A 13,985-nucleotide genomic window follows, 5' to 3' on the forward strand; every position below is an offset into this window, starting at 1 on the left:
GTTCCACAAAAGACAAAATAGGCTATGTCTATAGCAGTGTATGACCAGTATTATGTTCAAACTCCAAATGCTGACAAGGGGTGATTGCATGTCAGTGATTGCATGAAGATAGCAACTCATTAACTCATAAACATCATTACCAAGATATTCAACAATAGGCTGAGCAACAGATACTCTAACTGTAACCAGTACTGTAACCGCCTTGACCAGAGTAATCAATGATCTGTTGCTTACTGTTGATTCTGACTTCACATCATTGTTGCTGCTTCTTGACCTAAGTGCAGCTTTTGAGACCGTGGACCATAGCATACTTCTCAGCTGCCTGTAGAAGCATACTGGCTTGCAGGGGACGGTGCTTTCTTGGTTTCATTATTATACAGCAAATCATTTTGTAATTTTTAATTTAATTTTGGACACATGGACACTTGTTTGAGAATTTGAGTGTTAACATTGATGGCTGTGTAATTTCTTAGTCAAGTGGAGTGATTTTTGATTCTCGTCTGACATTCCAGCCTCATATCAAGGCGATTACCAAAACGCATTTCTTCATATTAGTAATATCTCACACTCCTCAGCCTCCCCGGGAAAGTTTAATCCTGGGTGCTGGAAAGGAGGCTTCCGTCCTGGTTCGTGGAACAGTGGACCAGCTCTTTACCTTCGTGGGGTTGCTGGGGTCATGGGAGTTTGCCCATCCAGTCTACATGTGCTTTGTGGACTTGGAGAAGGCTTTCGACCATGTCCCCCGGGGAACCCTGTGGGGGGTACTGCTGGAGTATGGGGTACCGGGGCCGTTGTTTCGAGCCATCCGGTCCCTGTATAACCAAAGTGGCAGTAATGCGGGCGTTGCGCCGGACCATCGTGGTGAAGAGGGAGCTGAGCCAGAAGGCGAAGCTCTCAATTTACCGGTCCATCTACGTCCCAACCCTCACCTATGGTCACGAGCGTTGGGTAGTGACCGAAAGAACGAGATCACGTATACAAGCGGCCAAAATGAGCTTCCTCTGTAGGGTGGCCGGGCTCAGCCTTAGAGATAGGGTGAGGAGCTCGGACATCCGGAGGGAGCTCGGAGTAGAGCCGCTGCTCCTTCATGTCGAAAGGAGCCAATTGAGGTGGTTCGGGCATCTGATCAGGATGCCTCCCGGGTGACTCCCTTTGGAGGTTTTCCGGGCTCGTCCAACTGGGCGGAGACCCAGAGGTAGACCCAGAACCTGCTAGAGAGATTATATATCTCTCCTGGCCTGGGAATGCCTCGGGATCCCCCAGGAGGAATGCGTTGCTGGGGAGAGGGACACCTGGAATACTGTGCTCAGCCTACTGCCACCGCGACCCGACTCCGGATAAGCAGGTGAAAATGGATGGATGGTAATATTGCTAAAATTTGACCTATTCTTTCACTGCGTGATGCTGAAACCTTAGTACATGCATTTGTATCTTCTCGGCTTGATTATTGTAATGCCCTTTTCTCTGGTCTTCCTAGTTGTGCTATTAGTAGTCTTCAGCTTGTTCAGAACATTGCAGCTGGAATACTGAAAAAAACAAAAACAATTGAGCATATAACACCCATTCAGGCCTCTCTTCACTGGTTACCAGTACAAGAGCTGATTTTAAGGTCCGTCTTTTAACATATAAGGCCTTGCATGGTCTTGCACCACACTACCTATCTCAGCTGATTACACCATTTACTATATTACACAAGCATGCCCTCATCACTCTCTCCATGCTGGTCTTCTGGTCATTCCTTCAGTAAAGAAAAAATCTGTTGGTCACAGAGCATTTGCCTACCGTGCACTTTATCTCTGGAATGGCCTTCCATTACATGTTAAAGAAGCACGTTCAGCTGAAACATTTAAACCAGACTAAAAGCGTTCTTTACTCACTCCATTACAGCCTACCTTAGAACTGCATCCCTGTAACACAGGTGGGGCTCCCTGTAACACCGGTGGGGCTCCCTGTAACACCGATGGGGCTCCCTGTAACACTGGTGGGGCTCCCTGTAACACAGGTGGCAGGTAGGGCAGGTAGGGCAGGTAGGGCTAGTAGGGCTGTATTGCGTTTTGGTGTTTTAAACACTGTTTAAATATTGTATTTTAAATACTGTTTTATATACTGTGTGTTTTAATATACTTTGTGTTTGAAATACTGTTTTAAATACTGTTTTAAATTGGCCTGTGTTTTAAATACTGTTTTAAATTGGCCTAACTTTGTTTTAAATACTACATTTTAAATTTGATCTTTTAAATAGTTATTAAATTACATTTATTTTCCTTTCTTCCTTTTTCTTTAATGAATCTTTTTTCTGCATTATTTGTAAAGTGTATTAGGCCCATATTGCATGGCGATTCTGAACTTTAAATAAAATTGATTGATTTATATAGAACTCTACCTGAAGAACACTGTGGAAGAACACTACACTTCTATTCCAGTTAATCGAATAACCATGCCCACCCCGACTGGCTCAGTATATTTAAGGGTTCCATGATTGCAGTAATTTTACATTAGGCAAATGTGTGCTAGCCTAAGTTACAACCTCCTGAGACCTGCCAGAAAAAAGTTAGATTAAGTGTTTTAATGTTTTTGGCATATGAATATTATGAATTGTATTTTCATAGAATTTGTCTGGCAGTGCAGGTTTCAGAATAGTAGAACATATGGTTCTTGAGATTAAGATCAGACTCATGTCCCCTACAGGGGAGAAATAAGAATAGACAGGTCTCAGGAAGATAAATAAAATGGTCTATATTTTTAAGGGATCACATTTATTTACAGTGGTCTACATATTAATAGCAGCATATCCATAGTCCTTTTAAATCTAAATATACTAATCTTCAGTGGTTTGCTTCAAAGATTATGGTGAAGCCTGGACCATTTGTATTCTTCATACAAAGAAGTGAGCGTTCCTCAGAACAAGCCAGCAAGGTCCACTTCCAGGGCCCTGTGATCTCCAAACACAATAGACTTTGTTGAACAGTATCCACAGAATTGGCAAAGGTTATATATGAATATGGGTTTACACGCTGAATGAGGTACAATCTCCTTTGGGAATATATATGAAAGGTAGCACAGTAAAGTAAAGTGTCTTTTTTTATTGGTAGGGCACAAACACCACAATCAATGGAAATGGAGCCAAACAAGAACATATTACAATCACGGCTCATAGGAGCATTCAGCTTTGCCTTTTGCTGCTACTGTATGCAACTAGGAAACCAAAGAGTGCTCTGTGAAAACATAGCTTCTTCATTTAAAAAAAAGACCGGTCTGACCTCTGTCATCTGTCAATAGCTGTAGCTCCCTGCTTTCAGCAGCTCACACTAGGTTCTGAAACCGCTGGTAGCTGTTTGACCAGTTAGACCAGCTCAAACTAGGTTCTGAAACCGCTGGTAGCTATTTGACCAGTTAGACCAGCTCAAAGTAGGTTTTGAAACTATTGGTATTTCAAGCTGGATTTTAAACCAGGGCGAATACAATCATTTTTAAAATGAGAGAAAAAGATACCTCCCAACATCAGAAGTTCAGCTCTCTTAGGTATGGTCATATAAGTCCATTCACTCTTTCCCTGACTCGACCATCACAAAAAGAGGTCTGTCATTTTAATGTTTTCTTTTCATTTTAATGTCTTGACCTATGATGTTATCGAGATTAAATAAGGTATATAATAATAATAACAATAATAATAATAATAATAATAATAATAATGATTTGGACGGAAAGCCCACATAGTCCATGATTAACGTGGATAAGCAGCTGACGAGTTAAAGGAGCACGTTTTCACTGTGATAAAAGCGATGAAAAAAAAGCGTTGAATTTAACACCTCGTTGTGAGGCAACTCTATCTGAATGACCCTGGGGACTCTGGGGCAAAATGGCAGCTCTTAAGTGCATAACGGCCCCCTCCTCCCAGTCCTCAAGACAAGGTTCCTACCTTCTGTTCCAAGGGAGATCAAATATCTGCACTTAAGTGCATCAACAGTGTCAATGAAACCGAGACGAACAATGTTTGCATTGTACGCACAACATGACTTCACATAACTTGTCTACAATACAGCATCCATATGGGGGAACAAGGCTCTAGATTGGTAAGTACAAGACAAGGTAAGAATTGAATTGAACAAATTAAACACATGTTTTAAATGAACAAAAACGAATTCCTGGACCCAACCCAGAGTATTTAAATTGACGTTGTAGTAAGGCTACTACATCCTACAGATTATAAAACCTGGAGGCTTCTCTGGGCATTTAGGAGTTTGCGCAAAAGTAGGTCACCAACAAAGCACTGAAAACATATTTGTTCACTTCTGGAGCTATAGTTGCAGCATTATAATGACAGTTCAGTTGTACTTTTTTAAAGGCCCTTCTAAGGTTGACTGTTTGGAAATGAGAAAAGTTAATTGTCCAACAGCAGCGTTTTAATAAGAAAAATGAGTATTTGTCAGAAGAAGCCTATGGTTGCTCTATAATGAAATAAAACAAGCAAATCAATTCCTTGGTTGCACTAAGCTGTATAAATCTGCTGTGAAAAGACCACTAATTTCTGTTCTCTAGGTTAAATGAATATAATTCCCCAGGGTTCATTTTCAAGTAGTTATAGCCTATTTCTTAAAACTTCAAATTCTTTTCAAGTGTCAATTACATATACATATTAAATGATGATTAAATTGTAAGGTGACCTTTTGATATTGTTTGCAAAGAACTGACCTTTAAACAAAATGGCAGAAAGATAGGAATATAAATTATTGTTAAAAACCTTTCATACACCATGATGAAACCTTTGTCTGTGAAGGTCGACGAAGTTAAAACTGTACTGTTACTGTAGAATAAACATAATGGAGTCCCTTTATGGTTTGTGGAGTGTACATAAAGGAGGCCCCCCAACCTGCTGCTGTCCAGGTGCAGACGGACAGGATGTGAAATTTCACCAGCTCTGTTTTCACTTGCACACCCACCCCCATCCCCCCCAACTCTTTGTAATTCCCATCTGTCCATTAGTGACCCTAAAAGGTAAAAGGTAGCTCTCGGCTCTTGAGTCATTCAAAGGCACGTTAGTCATTACAGGTTACGACACAACTTGGGTGGGGAGGGTGGGGGGGGGGGGGGCTCAGAGAAGACCTGCGGTATTTTGTCTGCCCTCGGTGATAGGATGATTACAACTGAACATTTTGGATGGAGCAGAAAGGACAGAAAAACCTGGGAAGAGAAAGGGCATGAAGAAGTGAAGATCAGAGTGGAACAGGCCGCCCCGCTGTGCTCTGGCAGGCCCTCTCCAACACTGGGTGCTTTGTTGCCGGGCGCCGGTCCGTGATCGGGCTTCAGGCAGCTCAGCACCAGCCGCTATTCTCATGGTTCTGATCCGTCACAGTTGCCGTGTTTTGGGTGAGTTCTCATGCGTCGGCTGAGGAATGGAGCCTGCAGGCAGAAGCCGCCGCTCTTCACAGGACGGGGGCATGAGACTTGAAGCGCTTGACCCCGGTGGGAACGAGGAGGAAGTGGGAGTGTCGCTGCGACACGATATCCGATTCCACAATGCTTCACCGTCTCATTACGCATAGCATCTTCCGCTGACTATTTTCTGAGAAAAGTCCTTGCGCTGATTCTGCTGTGGAGCCTTGTGGTTGTCAATTCTTGACGCAGCATTCCGCATCATTCAGCTCATTTAATGTATGTGCTGTTACTGTGTTGGCAGGATAAGCACTAACAGCACAGCTGTCCCCCAAAACCTTTCCGTAGGGCTAAAACTGGGAAGGTGGTGGTGGTGGTGGTGGGGGGTTAGATAATAGAATAAAGGCTTAACACCCCTTCTTTGAAAACCCTTTAATTAGCTCCTTCTCAATGGGGGTGGTCTTGGTTTCTCCAGCTGACAGACAGACCACTGGAGTGGCTGTGATGGATGGATTAATATTCTGGGTGCAGGGGGAGCACCGCTCAGGGAGAATAGCTCATATGATCTTCATTCATGGGCAAATGGGAAAAAAGGTACGCCTGCTGTTCCACATGTATAATGAAGAGCTCTCCTTCCAACAATAACAACAATAAAAGCTGATGACCCGTGTGAAAACCAAAAAGGCAATAACTCAATGGTGCCACAGCTTGCAATAATGTGATAACTTTTCAGTAATGTAATAAGCAAACCGTTTGTGAACCAAAACTGTAGTCATTTTTAACCAATAACACAATATCTAATTTTCAGACTTTTTATGACTTCTTATTTTCAGACAGTTATTACATTATTGGTTTCCATCAATAATTAAATGCAACTGAAGACAGTCATAAGCATGAGTCTGTTTGATTCTCTGTGTGTAGATTGGAAAGGGCTGTATTTAGGTTTTTTAAGAGCTTATAAATTGGCCTGTGTGATAGGATGGGGAGTGCAGATGAGGTGCTTTTGGTTCAGTAGCAGGAGACTATGAGCAAATAAAGATTCAATTTCAATTTATGAAGAACTTGCAAATATAAGAATCAGATGGATGAGCACAGATGTCAGAAGAAAAGATAATTTTATTAAAAATGTTTAAAGAAACACTAATAAATTACATGTGCTAAAGTGGTATACACACCAAAGGCTACATGGGAAAGAACAAAAGAATATGCTTGGTCGAACCTCAGCAAGACAAAATAGAAAAACAACATTCGTCATACTAAACAGAAAATTAAAGCTTATCAATTTGAACAAATTTTGCTTATTGGAAAGCGAATGTAAAAAGCAAAATACTTAATAGCGCAGAGACCCCTAATGAGTCCATACACATATGCATGGGATATATGCATGACTGCTTTTAAGAATCCCACTGGGACGCTGTATATGCATCATGTTGTCTGGTATCTAGCCATCTAAATCATTATTTGTAGTCACTTTATTAACAAGCGATTAATTGCATGTGTAATTGCGATTGTTTTGGTGAAACAGCATCAGGGCAAAGACAGTGGACATTTTCAGAGAAATAATGAGGTTACATGAAAGACAAGAGCAGATCAGGATTGAGATGCACCTTCAGATGAATGATTTTGGCAGAGTAAATAAGCGATAGCATTTTCAGGGTCAAAGCGTCGCATTATCGGTGATCGTGAAAATCTCAATGATCATCTAGTCCGGATTTCAGTCATTTTTTATTATTTTGGATTCATTTTGACTAAAACAAGGTGTGAGTGAGCTGAGTTTTATAAGTGCCAAGATTACATCAGGCATTGGACAGAATCAAAGGATGAAAAAAGATAAGGACCTTGCTAATGGCTTCAGGATTAACAAGAGTCTGTGTTCATATTATAGAACCGCAGACTCCATTTTGCACATTGTCTGTGGACGTGTAGATATGAGATGAAGGCATCATATTAAAATTCCACTCATTTCTTATGAGCATAACGGTAATCAGGTATAAACATAACCTGCACAGTACCCCAACCACAGAAGTCGTTTGCCAAACTATTTTTTACTCCATATTTTCCATTATCCCACAGTTTGTAAACATTCTTGTGTCTCTTTTCCATATCGCATTCGGGGAGAACACACAGAAGCAAGTGTTCTCTGCCAAAGTATGTGTCAGCCAGTGCCTATTTCCATTCTGTAGAGCGCCAGAGCTGTGCAGTCTCAGAGCTCTCTGTGTGGGCACCGGTCGAGCAGCAGTGACAGGTGAACACCGCCAAGTTGACAATTCCAAAATGGCTGACAAAGGAAGTACATGTTCAGACAATGAAAAATAACTAAAGAATATTTGGAACTCACTTTTTAAGGATGAAGCTGAGCAAGAAAGGCTGTTTCAATGTATTTTGCATGCCATTTCTCTTCATGAGGGGGAAAGGAATTTACAGTGGGCTCCAGAATTATTGGCAGCCTTGACAAATATGCACAAAAGCACAGTGAGCTTCATTTTTCCAACATGTTTAAAGCAGTGTGCTTTATTAAAGATCCAATGGAATCAGCAAATGTCTTACTTATTTTTCAAATAAAAATTTCCCCAAAAAACAAGTGTCACAATTATTGGCACCTCTGGTTTAACATATTGTGCAAACACCCCTGGAAAAAATGACAGCCCTGAGTTTTCCTATTACTTGTGACAAGGTTAGAGAACACATTTTTGATTGTTCCTCCATGCAAACTTTTTAGAATCATTGATATCCCTGAGATACCCCCCTCTTCACTTCAGACCACAGGTTATTCAAGCAATGTCATTCTGGAGACTGAGATGGCTATTGCGGAACATGGCTGTTGTTTTTACTTCACCAATTCTGTGTGTATCTTCATGTATGTTTGGACTCATTGTCCTGGACCATCCGGGGGGATAACATGCATGTGAGTCCTCGTCCTGCCAAGTGTGCAACCATTCGATACGCCTTTTTATTAAGTAAGTGGTGTGTTTAACTGTTTTATGTTTAATTTTTTTGTACCCGACATGATGGTCAATTACCATCTGTGTCTTCTTAATTCATAATTTTTCTTAGTTCTTAGGCTTTTCCCATGCTGATGGTTGACAAAGGGATGTTGCATGCTTGTTACCTAATCTTTATACTCTAGTGAAACAGGAAGTGATGGAATGACACAATGAGGTTCATTTAGACTCAGATTAGCTAAATTATGTAAAATTGTATTGCCCTCCAATGAAAGGGAAGAGAGCAAAACCTCTTTTTGACCATCTGAGGGAATGTGAATAGAGAATGTATGCGCTTTCTTTCATGGCCTGAGGGTGTTTTTATGCAGATGAAGGTGTAGGCGTTATAGTAAAATATTAAAACCATGTGCTATACCAAACTAGACTTTATTTCTTATTTATTGCTAATTCAGTAGGTTTTTCATTTGATGTTTTACTTGTGACCTGTGTGTGTACATTCTTGTTGCATCAATAAGCTAGCTGAATTTAGAGAGAGTTTATTCTTAGAGAGAAGGAGATTTTGGTAGGATTTATGGGTGCAGACCATTTAAGGTATTCACTGTCAGACTTGGTCAGGCAAGTCGGAGAATCCACAATGTTTTAGCGGCAAAGTATCATGCGACCTGACTTGTCCCAGCTGCTTGCGACTCAAGCTCTGAGGGTTGTCGTGAGCTGTGGGAGGAATGGCAAAGTGGAGCGTCGCACCATGCATTTTCCAGGTGTGGCTTGTCTCTCTGTCTCTCTGCCTCTCCCTCAATTTTACATAAGCAGATGGTCAGCCAGAAGTTGTGTTTGCGAGATGTATGCTGTGTTTATAGAATGAAGTCTAACTGGATACCATCATTCCCCATTCTCTTCAGGAGCGTTACCAGAATGTCATCCTGGGGTGGGCGTTTAGGTGTAAAGAGTTGGCAGACCGGGGGGTGGTGTGGTGGTGGTGGGGGGGAGTTTGGGAGTTCTTGGTTACTTAATTTGCCATTGTCAGCCAACTTGCAGCAGTATAATGAGCTTTTCAAAACTTCACGCAACTGAGTTCTACCTCTTGGATGATTGGAACCAAATATTGGGGAGAACCTTTACTTTCTGAAACTCGATTTTCACCTCTTACTCAAAAAATTGCACCTTCTTCAGGACAATATCAGCACCTCCTTCAGGAGAGTATCAGCACCTCCATCAGGACAGTATCAGCACCTCCTCCAGGACAGTATCAGCACCTCCTTCAGGACAGTATCCCGATGACTTTGCAGGAGCATTGCCCAGTGCACTTCAGGAGCCGATTAACCCTCTTATTACGTTTAGATTTTATGACCAGTTTAAGTTTGAGGTGAATTGAGCCCAACATTTGTAATAAACACAAAAATATTGAAATAGAAGATTTTTTACATTTCTTATTGACTCCCAAATTCATTCATGCATTATCCTAACCCGTTTATCCTGAACAGGGTCGCAGGGGGGCTGGAGCCTATCCCAGCATACATTGGGTGAAATGCAGGAATACACCCTGGACAGGTCGCCAGTCCATCGCAGGGCGACTCCCAAATTAGTAGCCTTTTATCTATAAATTAATTTAATAATGAATAATTAAATTAAATTAATAATTTAATGTGAAATCCTTGTGAGAAACATCTCTTTTTAGAGCCTAAGGAATAGTAAGTGAAAGTCTGCCACCTGTATGGGAAGGTGCCACCAGAATCATTCACAAAGAAATGGTTTTTTATATTTTTAACATTTTATGCAGTTACAGAGGGTCAAAATAACACTGCACAACACATTTGTATGCTAAGTTGGTACAGGACATCGCAATAATGTCTAAAAATTTAAAATAGCAAACACATTTCCTGAGATACAGAACTTATCGTATTATTGTATTCGGGGTCAGTGCAATTTCAAGTTTGCTTATCTGGAATATTGACTTAGAGTATTCTGAACAACTTTGAACAAATCACATCTTTATATTCACCCTGTAATCAATCTCACAGGATATGCATATAAGCCATTTCAACAAGCTTTCAATGTAATAAACAATTAGCAACAGGATAAAGGAGATTTTCTGTCAATGTCTGCTCTTGGACCAGAACAGAACATTAATGTGATTCTCTCTGTTAGTGAGCTGGTTGCCAGGAACAGGTGTGAGTCTGTGTTTCATTTAATGCAGGATGAGGTCAGGGGAAATTGTGAAGCCTGTGCCCTCTTGTTGAAATTGGGCCCAGTTCACAGGGCCAAGCTCGTCTTCTGGCTAACAAGCACCCAAGCACGCCTCTGTCCTACAGAGACAAACAGAGACCAAGATACACAAGCGCTCTGCCATAGTGGGGACTTCAGCAATGAGAGCAGTGACCCTCACACCTGCTTTCAGCCGATGAGTTTCAGATGTTGAGCGGTAAGCTCACACAAACTCATGGATCCAAATGCTCATGGATATGCATGTGCATATGTGCAAGCACACACACACACACACACACGCAGTGTTCCACCTGGGAACTGCATCACCATCAAATGCAAAAACTGTATCTCAATCCTTTCTGTGACTGGCAACCATAAACTAAAGCATTCAAGATGAATAGAAATGATAAAAAAAACATATAAAAAGTAAAATACTTAAATATTTTTACAAATAATTTGTGTCTTTAAATAAAAAATGTGTCACAGGCAGATAGAATGGCATGTTTCCGAATTATAAAGCCATTTTTCTTTCTGAAAATATGAGCAATCCTCTACCCAAGACGTGGAATCTATGACAGAAATGAAAAATAGAACTGTCTATTTTTATGTACTGGAGGTTTGTGTATTGCACATTGACCTGACAAATTTGTCAGGCCAAAAACAAATCTCTTAACTCCACTGGAATACACAGCTGGATAAAGAATAAAGCAATCAGAAATCAAAAGCTTACCATAATAAAAGGCTTGAGTTTCCCCTCAAAGAGGAATCCAGTCTAGCAACAAGTTATTATCACCATAGGAATCAGAGACAATACCTGACTTTACAGACACAAACTACTAATGTCAGTGGAAAACGTCAATGCTATTGTAAACAACAAAGCAAGTAATAACAGACACAAAAAAAGCAGCAACTAAAGTAGAGCTATATAATTTCTGGGTAATTCCCCCATTGTCTAGTTTCATAGCCCTATGTGCAATTACTGATGAACTGACGGTTCTCCAGGAGGCACTGACGGATGTGATGGATGTGGTCTTCAAGGGAGGCTGAGAAGGTAAGTATGTCGTTCAGGTAGGCAAAGACAAATTTGGAAATCATGTCTCTCGGGATGTCATTGATCAGGTTTTGGAAGACTGCTGGGGTGTTAGTGAGGCCGAAAGGTATGACCAGTAATGACTCATAGTGGCCGCAAAGGGTGTTAAAGGCCATCTTCCACTCGTTTCCGTTACAAATACGGTGATAGACATTGTGTAGATCCTGCCTGGTGAAATACTGGCAAGTCTGAAGAGAGGAGAAGGCCAAGGACATCAGGGGGATGGGATAGCGGTTCTTCACTGTAATGTCATTCAGCAGTCAATGCAAGGATTGAGTGAATTGTCCTTCTTCTCCACAAAGAAGAACCCCGGGCCAGCGGGTGAGGAAGATGGACAGATCAGACCAGCAGCCAGGGACTCACTGATGTATTTCTGCATGGCTTGGGTCTCTGGAGCATGCAGCTTGGGTCTCTGGAGCATACAGCTTGGGTCTCTGGAGCATGCAGCTTGGGTCTCTGGAGCATGCAGCTTGGGTCTCTGGAGCATAAAGCTTGGGTCTCTGGAGCATACAGCTTGGGTCTCTGGAGCATACAGCTTGGGTCTCTGGAGCATACAGCTTGGGTCTCTGGAGCATGCAGCTTGGGTCTCTGGAGCATGCAGCTTGGGTCTCTGGAGCATGCAGCTTGGGTCTCTGGAGCATACAGCTTGGGTCTCTGGAGCATACAGCTTGGGTCTCTGGAGCATGCAGCTTGGGTCTCTGGAACATGCAGCTTGGGTCTCTGGAGCATGCAGCTTGGGTCTCTGGAGCATGCAGCTTGGGTCTCTGGAACATACAGCGAGAACAGGCACCGCCAAGGGGGAATGAAGCTGGGTAGCAAGTCAATGGCACAGACGTAGGACAGGTGAGGAGGCAGGGAGCAGGCCCGGAACTTCTGAAGGCCTTGCGGACATCGTGGTAGACGTCCAGAACGGAGGACAAGTCAGGAGGTGTTCCCTTGGTCACCAGAAGTTCCTCTGTGTTCCTCACCCAGTTTCAACCCTCCTACACAACTATTTCTGTTTCAGTTAATGATTGTGTTTCATCCTACATATTAAATTGATGATCATTAGCTCCTGTTTGGTATAATTGGTTAATCACACATGACTATATGCCTACAAAATCCCTGAATTTGTGCAAATGGGGTGGTCACACCAAATATTGATTTTATTTAGATTTCCCTTCTGTTCACTCACTTAGCATTTTGTTAATTGATAAAAAATAAACAATGAACATTTCTATTATTGAAAGCATTCTTACTTTACAGCATTTTTTCACACCTGCCTAAAACTTTTACACAGTACTGTATCTCTCTGTTGATTGAAATGCAAGCAAAGTTTAGGTTTGCTTTATTCCTGCAAGGGCTTCAATGGTCAATCAATGGTGTGCCGGTTGCCATTCTGCATGAAGGTACTGAGTATTGTGAAATACAGGAAATCTCAGTATCATGCCAATATGAACAAAATAATTTATCTTCAAATGCAAATATATTTAACTTCAATTACAAAACACATATGCATTACAAAATACTGTAGATATCCAAATGCAATTTCATTCAAATAACTTGAATTGTAAATAAGTGTATCATGTGACAAACTTTTATGAGAAAATATTTGGAAATTAAAATGCTTTCAGTCTCTAAGTCTGGATGACACACAGTGACAGTATTCAGCTGCCCATACCGAGAAGCACAGGGGGTCCCCCAACATCTCTGCTGTCTCTCTGTCTCAGACAGGGATAAGAGGGCTCCTAAGTCATAAGCAGGAGTGAAAAGGGACCCCCACTGTCTTCCCTCCCACCCCAGGCTGAGAAAGGGGGATTGGGGGACCCCGCTATCTTTTCAGCCTCATTTCTTCAGCCAGGGGGCACCAGGCGGGGGGTCGAGCACAGAGACGGAAAAGAACAAAGGCAGAACCCGAGGCTTTTTTTGTTTTATCATGGCCTGTTTAGGGCTTGTCTCTGGCATTTGGAATGCAGCTTCAAGATACTCAATACGAAAGACGCGTCGTGCTATCACACTGTGGCACTCGTCCTGTGCAAAACTGAGGCTCCACAACACTGAGCTGGAATAGGGCTTTCCCTTCATTGTCTGTTTTTTTCTGTGTTTGAAAAAAGGGGAATTTCCCGGACCCCACATCTGTTTCATTTTCCCTGTTGTTTTATCGGGAGCAGATAAGAGAAAAAAGAGCAGACCTGGTTTCAAGGCTGCCACTGAAACCTTATCTTGACTGAAAGCACAACTACCCTCTGTATTGATTAAATCTGTTTAAACAGGAAGGTTAGCCTCCAGGGTGAAGGAGGGGGGTCAGTGAAGGGGGGCGGAGGTCGCTGTGTGTGGGGGGGTGGACAGGCAGGGGGTGGGGGGGGGGGGGGTCATAGAGATATGAAAAGCAAGGGTTG

General features: G+C 42.0%; 1 protein-coding gene across 1 annotated transcript in view; it reads left to right on the plus strand.

Annotated features, from left to right (window-relative positions):
- The first annotated feature begins 834 nt into the window (after window positions 1-834).
- The window catches only part of LOC133140468 (involucrin-like), a 36,303-nt gene continuing 23,152 nt past the window's right edge, over window positions 835-13,985 (plus strand). The window contains exons 1-2 of the mRNA XM_061260452.1: window positions 835-885; window positions 2,003-2,009. Coding sequence (XP_061116436.1) covers window positions 835-885; window positions 2,003-2,009 — 58 coding nt within the window. The remainder of the gene's footprint in view (window positions 886-2,002; window positions 2,010-13,985) is intronic.

The sequence above is a fragment of the Conger conger genome, chromosome 11 (assembly GCF_963514075.1).
Source record: "Conger conger chromosome 11, fConCon1.1, whole genome shotgun sequence".
Classification (NCBI taxonomy): domain Eukaryota; kingdom Metazoa; phylum Chordata; class Actinopteri; order Anguilliformes; family Congridae; genus Conger; species Conger conger.